Source organism: Mixophyes fleayi, chromosome 10 (assembly GCF_038048845.1).
Source record: "Mixophyes fleayi isolate aMixFle1 chromosome 10, aMixFle1.hap1, whole genome shotgun sequence".
Taxonomy (NCBI): Eukaryota; Metazoa; Chordata; class Amphibia; order Anura; family Limnodynastidae; genus Mixophyes; species Mixophyes fleayi.
The window spans coordinates 59,759,856-59,781,075 of record NC_134411.1 but is presented as its reverse complement, the minus strand read 5'-3'; the positions used below and the strand labels follow the sequence as shown (position 1 = coordinate 59,781,075).

Below are 21,220 nucleotides of genomic sequence, written 5' to 3'. Positions count from 1 at the left end.
AAAAGTCTGGATTCAGATCACACAAGATGAGTGGGTCCAGCAGATATTTACCAAGGGCTATGCCATAGAATTCCATACCTACCCTGTAAGAAACAAGTTTATTCAGTCAAGAAGTCCTTTGTCCTTCCTAGAACAGCAGGAATTTCAGGAAAGCCTAAGAGGCCTGGTAAAAACAAAAGCTAACGTACCAGTACCATCAAGTCAGAAAAACATGGGGTTCTATTCCAGACTATTCCTCGTCCAGAAACCATCAGGTGCCTTCAGGACAGTGCTAGATTTAAGGCTCTCAACTGCTATGATGTCACTTCCAGTTCACTCATCTCCCGTTTGGCCTTACCATGTCTCCAAGAACATTCACCAAGGTCCTTATAGTTCTCATAGCGGCACTCAGGGAAAGAGGAGTGACTTTGTAGCAGTATCTGGAAGATATTCTAATTTCGGCAAAGTCAGAAGGAGCAGCCTTGGAGATTACAGTCCAAATAATCCAGTTTCTGCAACAGCACGGTTGCTTGGTCAATGTATCAAAAAGCCATCTGACACTGTCGCAACAGCTTGTGTTTCTAAGAGTGCAAATAAATACAAGAACAGACAAAGTCTGCCTCTCAAGAAAGGACGGACAAAATCCAGTCCTTAGCGCACCAAGTTCAAATTCAATCTTGTGTATCGGCACGAACATGTCTGCACCTCCTAAAAATATTTTCCTCAACAATAGGAATCCTGTGGGCAAGATGGGATACAAGAGATCTTCAAGCAGACCTCTTTGCGTAATAGGATCGTACAATGGGGTCTCTAGGCTCCAAAGTCAACCTCTCAAGATCGGCAAGACTGTCCTTACGTTGGTGGCAGCTCCCAGGCCTGAGAAAGCAAGGCGTGACTCTCTTAAGAACCAGACTGATGTGTCCTTACAACAGACGCCAGTTCAGTAGGCTGGGGTGCTCACATGCAAGCTATGGTCACGCAGAGCACTTGGTGAGACGGAGAGATTTTTTTCAGGGAAACATCTTGGAGATGAGAGCGGTCTGGTGTGCGATCCAGTACTTCCAGCCCTACCTATGAACCAAGCATATACGAGTGTTCTCCGACAACAGGACTGTGGTAGCCTTCATAAACAAGCAAGGTGGTACCAAGAGCAGGGCAATGTTGGCCGAAATAACCGCATTAATGGAATGGGCAGAGGTGAACTTGCAATCTCTCTAAGCCCTTTACGTGGCAGGCAAAGGCAACGTAGTGGCGGACTACTTAAGCAGACACCAAGTCCACCCAGGAGAGGGGAGCAGCACAAAGAAGTTTTTCAACTTATACAACGCAGATTTGGAACGCCGCAGATAGACCTGATGGCCACAGGAAGCAATGCCAAGGTACCCCTCTTCTACTCCCGTCTCAGAGACAACAGGGCCCTAGGGATAGATGCCCTTTCAATGAAGTGGAACTTCAAACTGGGGTATGTGTTTCCTCCCTTTCCAGTCGGGAATTTGGGAAAATAAGGAAAGAGAAGGTGGAGGTGATAGTAGTCCTCCCGGCATGACAGAGGCGTCCCTGGTTCGCTGTAGCACAGAGAATGTTGCTGGAACATCCATGGCCGTTACCGGTCAGGCCAGACCTTATACATCAGGGTCCAGTTTTACATCCAAATCCAAACTCCCTGAGTTTGATGGCATGAAAACTGAGAGGCAATTGCTGAAATCCAAAGGGGTCTCAGATGAAGTAATAGACATTCTAATTTAGGCCAGGAAAAAGTATTCCTCTATGATTTATTACAGAAGTTGGAAAAATGTATTTGTTGTGCAAGGGACATGGCGAAGGATTCCATGTCTGCAGTGTACCAGATGTGTTAGAGTTTCTCAAAGATGGTTTTGTTAAAGGACTAGCACCCGCTTTGTTAAAAGGTTCATGTATCTGCTCTTAGCAACCTTCTTGATATCAAGTTAGCATCTCAAGGTCTTGTCTTCCAGTTTTTCAGGCACTGAAGTGGTTACGACCGAGGTTGAAGCCATCCTTAGCCCTTTGGGACCTTAATATTGTCTTGGATGCCTTAACAGTTTATCCTTTTGAACCCTTGCAAGACATATTTCTCAGGTGGCTGACCCTGAAGGTGCTCTTCTGGTGGCTATCACTTTGGCTCGTCGAATAGGGGTCATACATGCGTTAAGGTGTGAAGAACCCTTCCTGAATATCTATGAAGATAAGTAATTTTGAGGACGAATCCACCCAAGGTTTTATCTTCCACATTATTAAAGAATTGCCATCTATCTACCCTCATTCCACTAATAGTGACGAAACACGTTTCCATACTCTAGACCTGGTGAGAGCTATATCTGCTTACATTATCAAGACAAAAAATCTTAGAAAGACAAAGCAACTATTTGGATTTGCTGAAGGTCCTCGCAAAGGACATGCCCCATCCAAAACCACATTGGCAAAGTGGATCAGAGAAGTGATTGCACAGACCTACAGGGGGAAAAGGGCGTGAAGTACCTAGGATACTGAAGGCGCATTCAACTAGGGCGGTAGCGACCTCCTGGGCACATAGAACCCATGCATCGGCAACAACATCTGTAAGACAGCCGGATGGTCGTCGATGCACACTTTAAGCATTATCTTCTTGATGTTTCAGTCTCTAAGGAGACACAGTTTGGGAGAAAGATTCTCCAGCAAGCGATGTGAATAAATTTTCTGTTTAACCTTATTAAGGTGTTGGTTTTATTGCCCTCCCGATTATGGTACTGCTTTGGTATATCCCATTGTACGGGCTGCCATGGAGTAGGGAAAGGAAAATTGAGAATTATACTCACCGTTAATTTCCTTTCCTTGAAATACTCCATGGCAGCCCTATATTCTCCCACCCTTGTTCTGACAGTTATGTTATAGAACGGCTTGGGAAGTTACGAAAGACATTGAGGAAGAGTAGGAGCTGCCTTATATAGGGGCCAGGTGAGACAAAATTCTTCCTGTCTACACTAGCTGATTAGGGATTAACCCATTGTAAGGGCTGCCATGGAATATTTCAAGGAAAGGAAATTAACGGTGAGAATAATTCTCAATTTTTCCGAGTCTTAAATTTCGTCACAGATTTTTTTCTACACTAGGTATATAGATGATCTCTTCATAATATGGACCGGCCGCAAAAACACATTTGAAGACTTCTTTAAAGCTATTAATATCTTTGACTCCGCCATCAAATTTATCTATGAATATGACTTGCAGGAGATTCACTATTTTTTAGATATTACGATAAAACAACAAGAACACAAGTTAGCCACCACCATATACCATAAATCTGCAGATAGAAACACTATTTTTTTGGCTAATAGTCACCATCCTATACAGAGTTTACCCTATTCACAGATGTTGCGAGTACATCGCATCACAAGCTCAATGGAGGGTACTCTAATGGAGATGGATTTGATGATTCAAAAATTTCTCAAATGGGGATATTCTAAACAGCTTCTAGAAAATATTAGAGCAAAAGTTTTAAAGATTCTAAAACCTGATACACTTATGAATAAGAAGTTGCCAAAATCGGTTAATAAATTACTGTGGGTTCAGTGTTATAACACAGAAAGTGCAAGTACAGCTAAAACAGTCAAGTCTTTGTGGCCAATAATCCAACTGATCCAGAACTATCGTCGCTAAGAAAAGTCTCCATTATGCCCTGTTCTAAACGGGGGTGAAAAACCAAAGACCTAGTGATGTGCATAGATGTTACAAACATCAAATGATCTGAAATTATTGATAGATTTACAAAAGTACGCATAGGTTGCTTTGTGCCCAAATTGCATAACATGTCGGTCTATGGAGACAGGAAATACCTTTAAACATCCTCACTCAGACAAAGAATACAAAATTAATTTTGTCTGCCTGGGAAAAAGCATCACTGACGTGTCAGGGTAAGGACCCTATAAATAGACCTGTTGGCGTTGTGTCCTCGCTGTTATTTTTTTGTTTTGCTATGCATGCTCCGCACCGATTGTTTTGGGGATGAAGCTGGCAGAAAGAGGATTAGGTTATTTTATTTTTTTTGCCTTCTTTTTTATTTTCTTTTTCTTTTTCTTCTTTGGAACATGGATTGGTTTTATTTTTGTTCGGGGGTGGGGGGGGGAGTATATCACTGTAAATTAAAAGCTTTCAGGCCTGGACCATTAAGAATGAATAACAGAGTTGGTAACTGACTGGATCAATTATAAATAACTTATGGTGTACATTTATTTAAAGGAAATAGTGCAGGGAGCTTATTTATATAATTGAAAATGTACTTATTTTTGATATTGTGTGTATTTTGGTGAAGAAAATATCTTTATTTCTGAGACCAGGGGAAGAAATTCATTTTTTGTCTTAACTCTGCTAGAGGAAATGCATTATTTCTGAGGTATATACCTGATGCAATAAGCCTTTGTTGAGGAAGTCTTTTTTTGTGTTTTGGTAGGAAAAATGACTTGTTTGGGGTTTTGTAACTTTCCTTTGGGCATGTGTATTCTGCAACTATCTGAAGAAAGGACCTATGTCAATCTCATGTTAATTTGTCCTTTTGATGTGAGGGTCCAGCACCTGAAGGCACAGGAAGGTTTAATTAGACTTGTTGTTAGATTTCCTCTGTGTCAACAAGATGCAGGAAATCACAGCAAGTTTTAGGATATCACAGATAAGTGTAAATATTGTTAGCTTTACATTGCATGTAAATCCATGTTTGGGTAAACACCTTGCATCCTGATACTAAAAATAGCTCAGACCTCAGAGGGCTGGCTTACCCTGTGAGGCTGTGTCCAAAAACTGTGTGAAAAGCACTGTTTTGTATTGAAAATCATTTTTCTTGTATTGAAAATCATTTTTCTTGTTTCATCTGACCTGGTACCTTTAACCAGGGTGAGCAAATAAACATCACTTGCTTCAAAGACCTACTTGGAAACTTCTCTATCCCTGAGACCTACAGATTAGACCAAACTCTAATCCGTTCCTGGCTGTTATGAGATTTGGACCCAGCTTTCCGGTACCACAGCTCTGCCCGCTACCCAGCAGCTCTAGCCAGTATGATAGGCCAGGGGGGATCCATCCACAGCATCCCTGATCCATAGGAAGAGGTCAGGGGTACCAGCTCAGGTACACCAGTAATGGGGTACACTAGCAGAAGCTGCTAGTCAATTACCCAGAAGAAAGCCGATACTGCCGGTAAGGAGACCAGTGGCGGTAGCATTTGTAAGCCCCTCCTACTGCGGTTAAAGGGCGCATATGGGATAACGAAAGGGAACGGTGGCAAAGCAAGCCAAGCCGTTTGCGGCAACAAGAAAGCAAGCCAAGCTGGTTGAGGGTGGCATAGACGTCCATCCTGTCACAGTAAGTAGAATTGTTTTTTTTATTTTAGATTTGATAAAGGTATGTGATATTAAAGAGGGGCTTAGTTTATTTACATTTTGGTATGTGTGACTACATGGCTCAGCGGGCCCTAGGTGTCAGGGAATAGTGGCACTTGTTCTCCAAGTGCCAGCATGCCCTGGCTGCTATGGGTTTGCTGGTGCTTATAGTTCTACAAATACCACCATGCCCAGGCTGTTAATGGCAGCCCGTGCTGGCTGGGACTTGTAGTTCTACAAGCTAAAATAGTGTTTTACACATTTTTTTCCTATTTTACATGCACTTTATTACCTCACATCCACCGCCCAGGGGTGTGGGAAGAGCCCTAGTGCCATCAGCACGGGGCCGGGTATTCCTAGAGTGGGTTGGCGGGGGGCTGGCTTTTTTTTTTTTTTTTTTGCTGACCCCACTCCCTAAGGAATCAACCCTTGTGCTGACTAGACTTGGGTTAGTTTTTCATCATGGCAGCAGATCCCCGTGCAGCGGATTCCTCCGCTATGGTGCAACAGCCCTGGCTGGCTAAGCCTAGGGCTTTTTGGAAGGGAATAGGCTGGTACCACGCCATTTGTCGTCCAGATTTTCCTCCGGCAGGCTCTATGCTAGGGTTAATATGGCTGGGGAGCTGGGCAGCGCTGGTTATTTGTTTACATTATTTTTTTTCTATCTTTCACGGTTTACTTGCGGTGTGTCCAGCCACAATCATTGCAAAAATGGCTAAAAATGTATTTACCATATTAAATGGCAGCAAAAAACAATGGTATTCTTATCAGAACAGTACAAGATACGCCCGATGGCTGTTTTGGTGATGGAAGTGCACTTTACTCCACAGCTACCACACATCCTTTACATTATACTCCCGCTGAAATGCCTAAAGACTCTAAGCAATCATATGACACAGCCGCTTCATCGGAAATTCTGGCAATGAGGGCAGCAGTGACGCACGCAGGGGGGGTTTTTGGGTCTCCAGAAACCCCCCCCTCTGCTAAAAAAGTGCTACTACATACAGCACTGTACTATACAGCACCGCCGCGGACGCTTCTTTGACAGCGCCGCGGCTGCTGTATAGTACAGTGCAGCCGTCTCTCTAGGGTTCTTTTTTCCCGGGGATGGAGGGGAAACCCCTCCTGAAAAATCCTCCGTGCGCCCCTGGGCAGTAATGTGCATGGTAGTAACCAGATGGCAAATCTAGCTCTAACCCCCTCATTGTGTATAGTAAAGGGTGCAAAGGTTACACAGTGCACCTTCTTCTCAAGCCCTGGCTAGCTACTGGGCATGGGGGGGTCCCTGCACATGCAGGTGTTTCTTTGTAATTAGTGGGACACAGGTGATGTCACTTTGTGGTGCAGTGCAATAAACGTTAGAATAATTTAGGTGCCAGACCATCTCTATGACAAACGGAACTCTTTATTTACACGCCTCTTCCTCCAGCACGATAATCATAATGGTTGCAGCAATGAAGAAATATATATACAGCTCCCTATTCACTCCAGCACAGTTCTTAATGAGCAATATGAAAATGGTTGCAAATATATGTCCTTACTCCTTCTGCACAGTTCTTAATGTTATCCAGATTATATAACATAGTTTACATGTCTCTTACACTCCAGTACTCCATACTTCACTGCAGTTCACCTCTTCTCTGCAGGGGCACTCACATGGATGCTAACGGGTAGGCAGCTTCTCAATGCAGTTCTAACACACTCTGTGTAACGCTCAATTGCAGCTCACCCTGCGTGGATGATTTCTCCTTAGGGCTCTGACACATTCCTCTGTGTATTCTCCGCCCCTGGAGCTCTGGCACTTCAGCTACCATGCCTCTTGCAGCAATCCTCACTCCAGGGTCTCTTCCATATAAAATGTGCCCTCTCTCTCTTGTGGTTTTCTTGAGTGATATGGGGTTCTCCCCCTCTCTGGGATTAGAGACTACCCCCTCTGTATATGCAGCCACACTACTGCATGCAGCAGTCACCATTTCTCTTGGGGTCCTCCCCCTTATAGGTTCATCCACTAATGCTTAGGGAACAGTAGTGATTGTCTCTAGGCAGCAGTCGCCACTCACCTGCTCCTGGGCAATGCCGGGGGACTCTGGGACATCCATCTTTACTGTGCCAGGGCCCCAGCTTGCTTTCACATTATCTCTGCTGGTCCTGTACCTATCTCTTCTGTGTCTGTGGGCCTGATTCATTAAGGAACTTAGGCAAGAATTTCAGTAAGTTTTCTTACTTAGGATTTCTGGACAAAACCATGTTGCAATGCAAGGGGTGTAAATTAGTTTATTATTTTGCACATAACAACATTTATACAAAAATTTGGGTCATTCGTTATTCTTACATCTAAAAGTTCGGTTGACTTAGCGTCTCATATGTTTTACGCTGGTCGTAGTGTTGATTATCTGTGTTGACTATTGTTTAATAAGTGTATTCACTCTGTCAATTGTTCTCTTTTGTTATTATGACATTTCAAAAATAAAACATTAAACAAAAAAGAAAAAAGAAAATATGTATAGTATTTTAAAAGAAAAGGAAAATAAGTGATGGAACAGTTGGTGAAAGTATAAATGTGCAGTGAGGGAAAGGAGTTGTCCAAACTCACCTCCTTGTTTGCTTCCATGCCTGGAGGTGTGAGTGAAGTAGTTACAGGTGAGTTAGTGTTTCTGTTCATGCCAGAAAAAAAAAAATTATATATATATATATATATATATATATATATATATATATATATATATATATATATATATATATATATTATATATATATAGATAGATAGATAGCACATTTAAGGATTTTTGAAGGTTGTGGAAGACAGGTGATGTGTTGGAAGTTTGCTGGATTTCTATAGTGTTCTAAAACATAATGCTATGTATGGGAGGACCTGCATTTCGTGATATATCATTAGCTAATAGAAGCAGAAGGAACAAGAGATATAAAGTAAGATGGTTTTGTGCTTTTGTTTTTACAGCTAAACAATTAAGATAGGATGAAGGAGTATGAAGCGGGGGGGGGGGGGATGTAAAGGATGTTTTAATTTGCACAATAATACAATGGAAGCATAGTAAAGAAATCAGTTTACTAAACATTGTGAGCTTAGATAGGGGTTAGAAATAAGGAACTAAGACAAATAAGGATACTACATAGAGAGATACTTAACAGGTTAGATTGTTCACTTAGAGAAATTAGAAATATAATAAACACAAGAAAATTACTTTACCCAATCAGGGGGTATCCAATCAGGAAGCTGGCTCTAGCATGCTTGCTTAATTCGCTCTCTAAACAAACAATGTTGCTACTTAATTTGAGGGAAAATCTTTTTTTTCCATACCCAGCCTTGCTTCTATACAAACTGCTGTAAATCACGATATCCTGTGAAGAAAAACGGCAATTGAATTGTATCAAGTTGTAACATTGAAAAATTGGAATAAAATTAAGCAACCAATATTGTATCACCAGTAGATTATTTAACAGTAGTTCCCTGCAGATGTAGTCCATAGTCCTGGTGACTCTCCAGCAATGCAGGTTGATTCTAAAACACATACAATGCACATACTTTGCACATGTCGCGCTTTTAGTTCACTTATCCAACAATTTGCCATATACAAAGGTGCGCCCCCTCACATGATGGTCCCTTTTATAGTGCTAAGCTGGTATTAAGTGTTATTATTGTGTAGGATAGAATGGCTGCAAGCCATTTGTGGCTGCTTAGTCAATGTTTATAGTTCTAAATATGTTATTTACAAGTGTATAAAGATTTAAATAGCATAAATTAGAGTTATAACAGAGTTAAACAGGAGAAAAATATTCTACCCATTACCACAGCAACACATGGAACAGTCAGAACTCACCTAAAACTCCATAATCTACTGCTAATGTTTCCATCTCTCCCTGGTCGCAAGCTTCACACAACAAGAAGATTGTTTTGGACTCTGAATTTGTTTCTTTCTCAGTTCATGAAATTTTGTTTTATCTGTCAGTTTATTTTTCCTGCATCATCCCCTCTGTTTAATCAGCCTGCTGTACTACTTGCTCAATCCAGGGCCGGATTTCCCGCTAGGCAACCAGGGCAACTGCCTAGGGCCCAGCGGTACCCAGAGGGCCCTGTCAGAGCCAACGTTGAGCGGGGTAGGCAAGGCAGAGGGGCGCTCCACTCCACCTGCCATCCCCCTCTGTCCGCCAGCATAACGGCGAAAAGAAAGAAGAAAAAAAAAAAGAAGTCAGCTGACCGTCGGGACCCGGCAGTCTCCTCTCCTCTCCTACTGAAAATGACGTTGAGCATGATGACGTCACTCCCGACGTGATTTTCAGTGAGAAGTCGGCGAGGAGCAGTGGCTGAGCAGAGAGGAGGAGCAGCGGCAGCGCGACATCGGACAAAGAAGTAAACAAGCTGAATAGAAGGTAAGTTAACTAACGGAGGGGCCATGTCAGAGAAATTTGGAACAGGTATTAAGGGAGGGGGCATGATGGCATTGGCAATAATAAGTAGCAGAGGGGCATGATGGCATTGGCAATAATAAGTAGCAGAGGGGCATGATGGCATTGGCAATAATAAGTAGCAGAGGGGCATGATGGCATTGGCAATAATAAGTAGCAGAGGGGCATGAGGGCTTTGGCAATAATAAGTAGCAGAGGGGCATGATGGCATTGGCAATAATAAGTAGCAGAGGGGCATGATGGCATTGGCAATAATAAGTAGCAGAGGGGCATGATGGCATTGGCAATAATAAGTAGCTGAGGGGCATGACGGCATTGGCAATAATAAATAGCAGAGGGGCATGATGGCATTGGCAGTAATAAGTAGCAGAGGGACATGATGCCAATAATAAGTAGCAGAGGGGCATAAGGGGCATGATGAGAGAAATAATAAGTAGCAGAGGGGCATAATGGCAACAATATGTAGCAGAGGGGCATAATGACAAAAATGTGGAACAGGCCGTGTGAGGGGAAATTAACAAGGGGAGCAAAAATATGGAGTAAACAGTGTGATGGTGAAGGGTGCACAGTGTGATGATTAAAGGGCAAAAGCATGATGGAGGGCACAGTGTGATGATGAAGGGAGTACAGTGTACTAAAGGGGAAACAGTGTGAAGGAGGAGCAAAAGTGATCAAAGTGATGAAGTAGGGGACATTTTTTTCTCTTCTGTACATCAACTTATTTGCCCAAATACATTTTTTGTAGGAGGGAGCTGTGAGAGCTTGCGCAGGCCCAGTGTGCTTAGACTGGGCGTGCAGGGACTGAAGTGACATCATACAGAGGATCAAGGTACAGTGCGCAGAGTTGGACCAATAATATCAACCTGCAGGGACTGAAATAACCTTTCTTTTCATCAGCAAACGTGAGTAATGAAAAGTTATCATTCTAAACGATTATTGTAAAAATCCTATTATTAAAATGTAATTATCTCTATTGTAATAATGTGCACTCTTCAGTCTGTGACAGAAGCTCTGGGCAAGTGGTAAATAGCAGGTACATAAGTCCCAGTTTCCTGTCGTTTGTACTTTAAAACAGACTGATCAAGAGATGGGAGGTGCCTGTGAAAAGGCAGCTGGGATATGCATCCAGTGTCTTAGACCTGGGGAGGAGATGAGCTGCCTCCTCAGACACTCTGCTGCAGTGAGCAAATAATATGTTGTAGTTCTGAGAAAGGGTCTTGCTAAACGTATTATCTAGTAGCCAGACGGCTAGGATTTTGATTATATTCTGTTTTGTTTACAAGCTGATGAATAAACTGTCTGTGGTTGTTATCGTGAAACGTCTGAACTTGTGTGGTTTACTGCTGCTGCTCACCCAGGAGATAGTACCTATTCCCCTGATTACACTACAAGTCTTTAAATAGTGCAAAATCATGGGGGGAGCATGTCTTCTCTGGGAGTGTGTGTTACACACAGTAGTAAATTATATTTACATGCACATGAAAATTAATTGGTTAAGTGTGTATAAGGCTGCTGACCTCTGAATGTTATATAATCACAGACTTTACACCTACTGGGTTAAATCTTGTATACATATCACATGCAAATAAAGTGATCAAATTCTACCATACATTAAAGTATTGACATGTGACATGATGGATACTACAAGAATATGCAATCACAAATGGGAGGTTCAAACATGTACATATGCTTATTGCTTTTTCTACATGGCAAAGGCAGTAGGTTATAAATAGACCTATGTGGCGGAGCTTCCTTCAATCTGGATATGGTTCATAGTCCATTTTTACGATTATATGTATTTCTGTATCAGTAGAGAACTCTGTAAGTGAAAGAACAAATATTGTCTTTATGTTTAAAGGTGGTGATTGGTCTTTTTTAGGGGCTTGTAGTTAGACAACAGCTGTAGTCAGATGGTAGAGAAAGTGCAGAACTGATTTTGGAAATTATAATATGTTTAACATATTGAAGGTTTTGGGACAATACTAATCAACTATGTAATTTCTTGTATATTTAGGCAATGCCAATTTTATTTGGGGTCAATTGTGTAGGATTATTGACTTTGCTGTTTTGTTTGGATGTAGCTGAATACATAATGATGACATTTTCAGCAGGATAATAGAATGTAAGGTATAGTATAGGTAATACAATTGCTATTAACTTTTCTTATTCTGTAGAAAAACTACAAGATAACATGCATAAGCAACCATCTGGGTCTGCCAAACGAAAGAAGAAGAGAGAGATGGAAAAGGAAGCACTGAAACAACAAAAATTGATGCAGCTTTTCTTAACCCCGAAGATTCCTACAGTGTCTTCTGAGGATCCTGAACCAGATTTTGATAGACCAGGAACTCTGCAGTGCAGTATGACTGCACACATGGATACAAGTGAACAGCAGGATACTTTCCCTGCCAGCTTGGAGGAAACCTCCAATACCACAAGCCTGATGTCTGGACCATCCCATGACATAGAAGAAGCAAATGTACAACAGACCTCTTCTGCTTTCTGTGAAGAAATTGCAGATATTCAGACTGAGAGCATTCAGAAATTGTCTACTCCCTTGTCAAGATCACAAGATACATCCATAAAATCGATGGAGGATAATATCGTTGTAAGTTATTCTCATGATCCCACTGACTGGGTACTGGGTAATAACACAACCGAATCCATTAAAGAGTATTTTTCACGCAATCCATTAAAAAATACTTTGACAGATTTTTCAGCATCCAGGAGAATCTATTCTGACTGAGCAAGACTTCTGACTCCAGGGGGTAAATGTATCAAAGTGCGAGTTTGCCAGCGTGTTTAAATCACGGCAAATCGCGGGTGTTTAACCGCGAGTTTCGAAAAAAAATCCCTGAAATGTATCAAGCTGCGATTTTGACACTGATGTTCAAAATCGCTGGTCATCTCTGGCGATTTTGGGCGATGTAAACACTCCCGAGATTAGCTAACTCTCCTGTGTTTGGCAAACTCTCCTGTGTTGTAACAGTGAGTTGTAAGCACATCACTGTTACACTGCCCCTGTCATACAGCTGCCGTCAAAATGTGTGAGAATAGATCAAAGTGAAAAAAAAAAAAAAAGCGTGGGGTCCCCCCTCTATTCATGCTTAACCCTAGCGCTGCCTGACTAGTGCTGGTCCCGTGAAAATCGTGGAAAAATTATTTTGCGTGGGGTACCCCCGATTTTCACTTTACCAGCATTAGGCAAACCAGCCAGGGTTGGCGGCACTATAGCAGTGGGACACACGGCAGGAGTCCCCCTGCCATAATGACTAACCAACCCTAGACTGTTCAGCCCTGGGCTGGATTCCCTAGGGAATGGGGTCCGCCGAAGAAATACGAGCGGGTCCCCCCCTACCCCCCTAGAGACCCCTAGCCCAGTGCTGATAGCACTAGGGCTCTTCCTACTACCCCTGGGCTGTGTGTAGTAGGGTGATAACGGCGAAAGTGAGTAAAAATAATAAACGGATGCCATTTTGTTTTGTGGAACTACAAGTCCCAGCCAGCCAGGTTGCCAAAAACAGTGTGGCCATGCTGCTGCTTGCATAACTACAAGCACCAGCATACCCACGGCAGCCAGGGCATGTTGGCACTTGGAGAACCACAAGTGCCAACATGCCCTGACATCCCTGGCTTGCTGGGACCTGTAGTTCCTCTAAAAAAATGTAAAATAAACCACAACACCCTAGTAAACACCACACACATTTATTAAAAATAAAAAACCCACAATGAACACACTAACCATCGTCATTTTTACCACATCTATTTAATAAAAATAAAAACACCCCAAATACTCACCAAAGATGTCTTCTTTCAGGTCCAAAAGGTCTGTGCTTGCCCCAGTCCCTTATTAATTATACCATCCAATAGTTCGGCTTGCCCCAGTCCCAGAATAATTATACCTTCCAATAGTTTGGCTTGGGCAATCTCTTCTGTACTTCGCCCAGAAGGGGCCCCTTGTTGATAGAAGTCTTCGTTGCTTCGGCCAAGAGGGCCCCATATTTGTAATTTGTATATAAGCCAATCCCCTGCTCTTCTCTCTCTACACCACCACTCTCTTCTTGACTCTCTCCAGTCTGGCTTTCGTCCCCTACACTCAACCATTTTTATCGAGGTGAAGGAAAGCGCACAAAAAAACAGAAACTTTTTCATGATGAGGGAGAGAGCAGCACTGAACCACCTTTTACAGCAAGAGAAAAATTCATTTTCAATACCATCAATGTAATAATTGGTGGTCTTACTGTTGAGCTGAATAAACAAAATAAGTCCTATGAAAACATCAATAAGCGATTTGCAATTCTAAAATCATCTGGAATACCGATAAATGAGCTGCGAAGTTTGGCAGATAATCTGCAGAACAATTATCCAGACGACATTGAAGATTCTTTTACTGAAGAATTTATTCAATTTTCTTCAATGTTTCCTGAGGAGAGTAATCCATTGGCAATGAGGCAGTATATAATTGACCATCATCTTATGGATACATTCCCCAATACAGAAACCATGCTACGTATTTTTTTATGTATGCCTATTGCTAATGCCAGTGGAGAGAGGTAATTTTCCTGTCTAAAAAGAATTAAAAATAAAAGAAGAACCACCATGGACCAAGATCGTCTATCAGCACTATCTTTGCTATCTGTGGAATCAGGTCTTGTTAAACAACTGGAATTCAATGACCTAGTGGATGATTTTGCCCAAAAAAACCCACGCAGAATAGCACTGTAGAATTGTAAAGGGATGTTATATTTGTTAAAAGTTATTGAATAAAACTGTGTCTAGTGATTAGGGATTTTTTCTTAGGGCATAGTTGACATTTTCTCTGATAGCAGACGTTTAAAGTTAATATATTCTATTTAACAACAAAAATTTGAATAGAAGATTGTTTGCTGTATGTTTTATGTCAAGTGTATAGTTACAAAAAAAAATTTGGGGTAAGAATTCTTAGCATTTAAAGCTATATACAACATTATTTGCACTCTGTTTTATGTAAGGATTTAATTAAAAGTTAATATTTATTGGAATAACATTGTCTGCACTATCTTTTCTAGAACATATTAAAAGTTAATATTGTTTCACTGAGGGGGGGGCACCATACCAGTATCCTGCCTAGGGCCCTATGAGGTCTAAATCCGGCTTTGGCTCAACCATTTCCTTCCCCTGCTTCAGCTGTTTCAGGCTTCTATTTTATCACTGTACTTTCAAGGCTTTGCCTGCTATGTGAATAGCTGAAACTGAATTTTAACTGACTTTGGCCTACTCTCCTATTTCATGACTCTGCAAGAACTCCGTTAACACATCACCTGCGCCTTATTACTCTACAGTCAATATTTCCACCCACTCCCCCATAGCATTACTCCATACTATATGCCCAAGCCTATCCCATCTATCAGCTGTCGCTCTCCCCATGTCCCCCTAGGTGGTGGTGTAGGTATTCTTCTGTTTCCTGGCTATACCTTCAATGCGATCCCCCCTGAACCCTCCCTCTCTTGCTCCTCCTTCGAACTTCACTCTATCCATCTCTTCTCCTCTCTCCACCTTCGTGTTTCTGTCATCTATCGTTCCCTTGGCCCTTCCTTCAAACTTATGGATAACTTTGCCGCATGGCTTTCGAATTTCCTCTTTTCTGATCTTCCCACTATTATTGTCCGTGATTTTAACATCCCTACCATCTCTTCTATTACTGCAGCTGCCTCTAAACTCCTAACTCCCATTTCTACCTATGGCCTCTCCCAATGGAGTACTTCCGCCATCCACCATGATGGTCACTCCCTGGACCTAGTGTTCTCCCATCTACTTCTTCCAACTTCTCCAGTTCTGTCTTCCCACTCTCTGACCACAATCTTCTTTCCTTTACTATCTCATTACCTCCTGCCCCCCCCCACCCAAAGTGCACACAGTGTTCCATCAACAGCAATGACCCCATTATCTTTGCATCCTCCCTCGAACCCCTCCTAATTCTTCCCCATCATGCCGCAATTCCGCTGTTGCCCATGACATTGTAGCCCCAGGTACCCAACTCCCCAACTCCATCTCCGCCAATCTCAACCCCAACTTTGGTACTCCCATCTTATGTTTCTCCTCCAAAAGTGCTTTCGTTCTTCTGAGTGCCAATGGAGGAAAATCCCTCTCCGTCTCTGACTTCATCCACTTTAAATCCATCCTTTACTCCTACTATTCTGCCCTCTCTCTTGCTAAACAAACCTATTCCAGATCCCTCATCTCCTCCCTGTTCAATAAACCCCAATGCCTCTTTGCTATCATTAATTCTCTACTGTGTCCTCCCCCATTGTCATCACTGCTCTTGATTTTGCCACCTACTTCAAAGACAAGATTGACTCTATCCACAATGATATCTGCTCTCACCAGACTTGCCACCCGTCCTCTTTATCACTCACTCTGCCACCCTTGGCTCCTGCACTCCTGTACTTGTGCCTGAGATCCTCACTCTTCTCTCCACCTCTTCTGCAACTTGTCCTCTTGACCCTCTCCCCTCCAAGTTTCTCCGCTCCCTCTCTTCCAATGCATGTCATCACCTTGCTCACCTTTTTAACTGATATCTTTCCCTCGGCCTTCAAGCATGCTCTCATCTCCCCTAGTTTCAAAAAATCCTCCTTTGACTCACTCTCTCTCTCTCCAACTATCGCCCCGTTTCTCTGCTTCCCTATGCTTTTAAAATTCTTGAACGATGTGTCCTAAATCACCTGACTTGCTTTCTTTCATTCCACTCTCTTCTTGACTCTCTCGAGTCTGGCTTCCGTCCCCTACACTCAACACTTAACTGAAACTGCCCTTGCTAAAGTAACAACTTACTTTCAGCTAAGTCCAGACGTCACTTCTCTCTTCTCATACTCCTCGACCTCTCTGCAGCTTTTGACACTGTCAATCATTCTCTTCTCCTCGCTACCCTTCACTCCTTAGGTCTTTGCAAAACGCCTGGTTTACCTCCTATCTCTTTGGCTGCTCTTTTAGCGTCTCTGCTTTCAGCTCTTCTTCCTCCCCTCTACCCCTTTCTATTGTAGTCACCCAAGGCTCTGTATTTGGCCCTCTGCTCTTCTCTCTCTACACCACCTCTCTTGGTGAACTTATTCAATCATTTGGCTTCCAATACCACCTCTAAGCTGATGACACGCAAATCTATCTTTCCTCCCCTGACCTTTCTCCCGCCTTCCTAACCCTAACCCACTTCCTTGGAGGCTGGCACGATTCACGTTGTTTTCAATATCTGATCTACACAAGTATCGCTGGGTTCCCGGTATCCAGCGATAATTGTGTAGATCCGGTAATAGCAGCAAGTATTATCCATTTACACTTTTTATCACTGGACACTTTAATATTTATTCACGTGAGGACGGCAGGTTGAAACTAATCCCAGCATCAATCTCAACAAGCACGCAGGACTATTCAGCTACCATTTAACTCTAGATGACCTATCTAATCAAACACATGGATGGTTGTTAATTTGTAAATTGGACCATCATTTGATCTGACATTCCCAATTGGACAATTCTATTTCTGGCTATTTGTGGTATTCTCAATCAAGCACTTGGCTATATCACAGTAATCATGTTTTAACTTTTTGTTTTGTTTTTGTTCCAATTTATGGATTTCACTAATATTGTATGTATTTTAATGAGACACTCCAGATGTGCAACTGGTTTATCCATGGTATAATTTATTAGAAGTGTAGCAGCTACACATTTTGTTTTTATCACTGTATTTATTATATTGTACATTTTATGCTAGCGACAATGATTTATAAACAGGTTCTATCACTTTGGTCTCATTCATTAGAAATCAGAACGTAGAAACTGTATGCACTATTGCTGGCAGCAAGGCAAGATATTAATTCACAATATATTTATATTTTAGTCCTTTCATATTATATTTATATTGTAGTGAATGAGTGCATAACCCGGTTTTAACCCAAGAATCTAGCTGTCTCCCTGCTGTAACTACCTTAATGTCACAACGCTTCCTCAAACTCAACATCTCCAAATCTGAACTCTTCATCTTTCTTCCCGCCAATGTTGCTGTCCCTCCCCTCTTGGTTGACAACATAACTTTCTCTCCTGTCACCCAAGCGTGCTGCCTTGAAGTCGCCCTTGACTCTTCCCTCCGCTTTACCCATCATATCCAGTCCCTCTCCAAATCCTGCCACTTCCTCTTCTGTAACATCGCGAAAATCCGTCCCTTCATCTCAGGAAGCAACCAAATTTCTGGTCCATTCACTCATCATTTTTCACCTCAACTACCGGAGCCTCCTTTTCACTGGCCTTCCTGTCTCTCACTTGTATGACATTCAATCTATGCAGAATGCTGTGACTCGAGTCCTCTTCCTCTTCGGTCACTCCTCTTCTGCTACTTCTCTGCGTAAATCCCTTCAATGGCTCCCCATCCCTTTCAGAATGCAGTTCAAGCTGCTTACTCTCACTTACAAAACCCTTACTGACAATCTGACAATTCTCCTTGTACATCTCTGACTTTGTCTCGAAGTACATACTTACCCGACTGCTCTGCCTCTGACATTCCCCTCAATTCACCTCTCATTACCTCCTCTCATGCTTGAATCCAAGACTTCTGCCATGCTGCCCCCATTCTTTGAAACTCCCTACCCCAACTCACTCGACTCCTTCCAACCTTCAGTCCTTGAAAACGAGCGCTAAAAACTCACCTTTTCAAGCTCGCTTATCCTGCCACCTCCAGACCATCTTATCCATCATCTCCTCTTCCTTAGCCTGCCAGCTCCATTTTCTCCAAGATAGTCCTACTGTCTCACCTCCCCTACCTCAAGAATGCAAGCTGCTTCGGGCAGTGTCCTCTCTACCTATTGTCCCAAATCTGTTTACTGTCTGAACCATTGTATGTCCTGTCATGTATTTTGCTGCACTCCGTGTGAGTCCCCATAGCATTACTGACACTCATCTGTTCTACTTATCTGTATTACCCCATGTATTTGTTACTTGCTTCTGTATCCGGTGTTATGGAACCTGTGACGCCTTATAGATAAATAATGATAATAATGGAGATATATTTGTGTGTCAATAAGGTGCTGGAAACATACTTTATACCCCATTCATACTGCACCATCATCCCGGGTTTTTGCCGGGGCGAGCTCAAACGACTCGGGTCTTGGTGCAGTATGAATGGTACAAGTGAAAAATCCCGGGTCTAAAAACGCGGGTCTTTAACCCGGGATTTATCGAGGGGTAATTCCTGGGTTGGACCCGGGTTGCCTGCACTATGAATGGTGCAAGCCGAGAGAGAGAGCTTTATGTCAGAGTATTATATTGACAAAATTTTTTTTTTTATAAGTAATGTGAGCTCCACTCATTGTATTCATCCATATTGATCTTTAAAAGCACTCTTGAGTCTAAACCTAAATATTGTCATATGGGTGATATAGTTGTATTACCCTTGAATGTAAAGTGTTTGTAACAATTAAAGCTATTGTTGGTATGACATGGCTCAGGATGCGATTTTTACAATAACTACACTAAGCTGAATGGTTTATGAATGTTTACTGTAGTGAACACTGGCTACAGCTTATGTTATTGTATGTCTCTCTCTCTTAGACTCTCCTGGGAAGTCTACCTAATATTATGATTAATTAACTGTCTTTTACTATATTTATAGGGGGCAGAATATACACATGATGCTTTGTATTTTACAATTGATTTTGTCCTTTTACTGCCAAATATATTCAAGAAAAGTACTCCTTTTTGTCTTTAGGGGACGTCCGATGCAGAGAGAGCACTAGCTGTTGCCAAGCTTATGTAAGTATAAAGCAAGTTTGTCCTTGCTTTTGTGTTCTTGCTTTAAATGCAGAATCTATTATAGTGACATTTTTCATATTTAAACAGTGTGTTGTAAGAGTGACAGATCAGGAAACATGGAAACACCAGTTGATCCAATTTGAAAAATCATATTGTAACATCTGAAAATATACATATAATTGTTCTTACAAAACAATAAGGATCTGCAATGTTACTTTCTCTGTCATCCTCTTTTAGGACACTGAAAGCTTAGGCTCACAATATCTGGATATAGCAGTTTTAAACCTCTCTCCTGCAATCTCAGCTGTTTGATAATTTTAATGAGATTTTGGACAGACACTTAACTGTTACACTATAAATCATTCTGGGGATCTACTATCAAGTACGGTGGTCAACTAAGAAATATCTCCAATGGTGACTTGGAGTGGTTCTGTTGCTGTGCAGTACTAGTGGAAAAGCTTCTGACCAGGCCAATTCAGTCTCGGCTATCAGTTTACTCAACTTATTATTGATAGTACCGTTAGCTCACTCTATATTTTCACTGGCTTATGACCTGTAGGGAGTGTGTAATTTGTTATCAATGCCCACAAGTTTACCCATGGTCTGAAAAACACCCTAATCACTCTCAATTGCTTTTGGGATACCAAACCTACACACACATTCCTGTGCGATTTTCTTCACTTTAAACTCGGCAGTGTTCATTGCAACCAGATAAGTTAGAAAACACAAAATGCCTCAGAAAATATTCCTCGCACAGAGATACTATGAACCCCAATAGATGTATGTATATATGTGTATATATATATAATGTGTGTGTGTGTGTGTATGTGTGTGTGTATATATATATATATATATGTGTGTGTGTGTATATTATGTGCGTATTGTCGCTAACCAATAACGATTGTCGAACCTCGATTTGTGTTTCCAACGCACAAAGATTTATTCGCAAAAAGTAGTATAATATATTCAAGCGAAGTGATAATAAGTACAGCCGTTACTTATCGCAGGCGCTCTGGATCCAGTGTATAGTCATTCAATCCTGAAGTCTGGGGACAAGATGTCTGCCCACTAGATGAGGAGCTGCTGCTTATATGCACACAGAAATACAGTAACACAATGCAGATGGTATAGCTTGCTTCTATTGGTCCAGGTTTCAGGAAGGTCCAAGGAGTTGTCCATCATAGGCTAGTTTAACCTAAAGAATCCAAAGGAGGGGGTCATCTCTCCAGGGGGTTGGCTCCGATCTTACCGCCAAGAGTCCTTAGTCTTAATAGTCCATAATTCCTCATCATTCATAACTTGCGTATGCACTCTGCGATTCCTTCGCAGAGTGAACATAACAGTAGCAAATGTTAAGGGGATTGTTATGATACCATACATGATATGCTTCCTTCAACCTGTACCATATGTTTTACTGATATGCATATTACTTATAATATTACACTTAAATACTACTATATTTCGACATAAATGACTATGTGTTGCAACTATCATTAATGTGTACTATTTTACAAGTATGCGTGTTTGTGCGAATGTATGTAAAAGACTAAATACTGTTGTTGCCACGTGTTGCAGCTGCGTACGCCCTTCCACGCCGTAGCGTGCCCTTTTACGCCGTAGCGTACCGTACGCATCTTTTCAGACAAAGACAACCAAGTTTGCTCGATTTTAATTGAA

General features: G+C 41.9%; 1 protein-coding gene across 4 annotated transcripts in view; it reads left to right on the top strand.

The window, feature by feature from the left end:
- Positions 1-21,220, top strand: part of DUS2 (dihydrouridine synthase 2) — a 326,095-nt gene that overhangs the window by 49,463 nt on the left and 255,412 nt on the right. For all 4 annotated transcript variants that reach the window (XM_075188820.1, XM_075188819.1, XM_075188822.1 and 1 more), the window contains exon 5: positions 19,500-19,543. In XM_075188820.1, the coding sequence (XP_075044921.1) occupies positions 19,500-19,543 (44 nt within the window). The remainder of the gene's footprint in view (positions 1-19,499; positions 19,544-21,220) is intronic.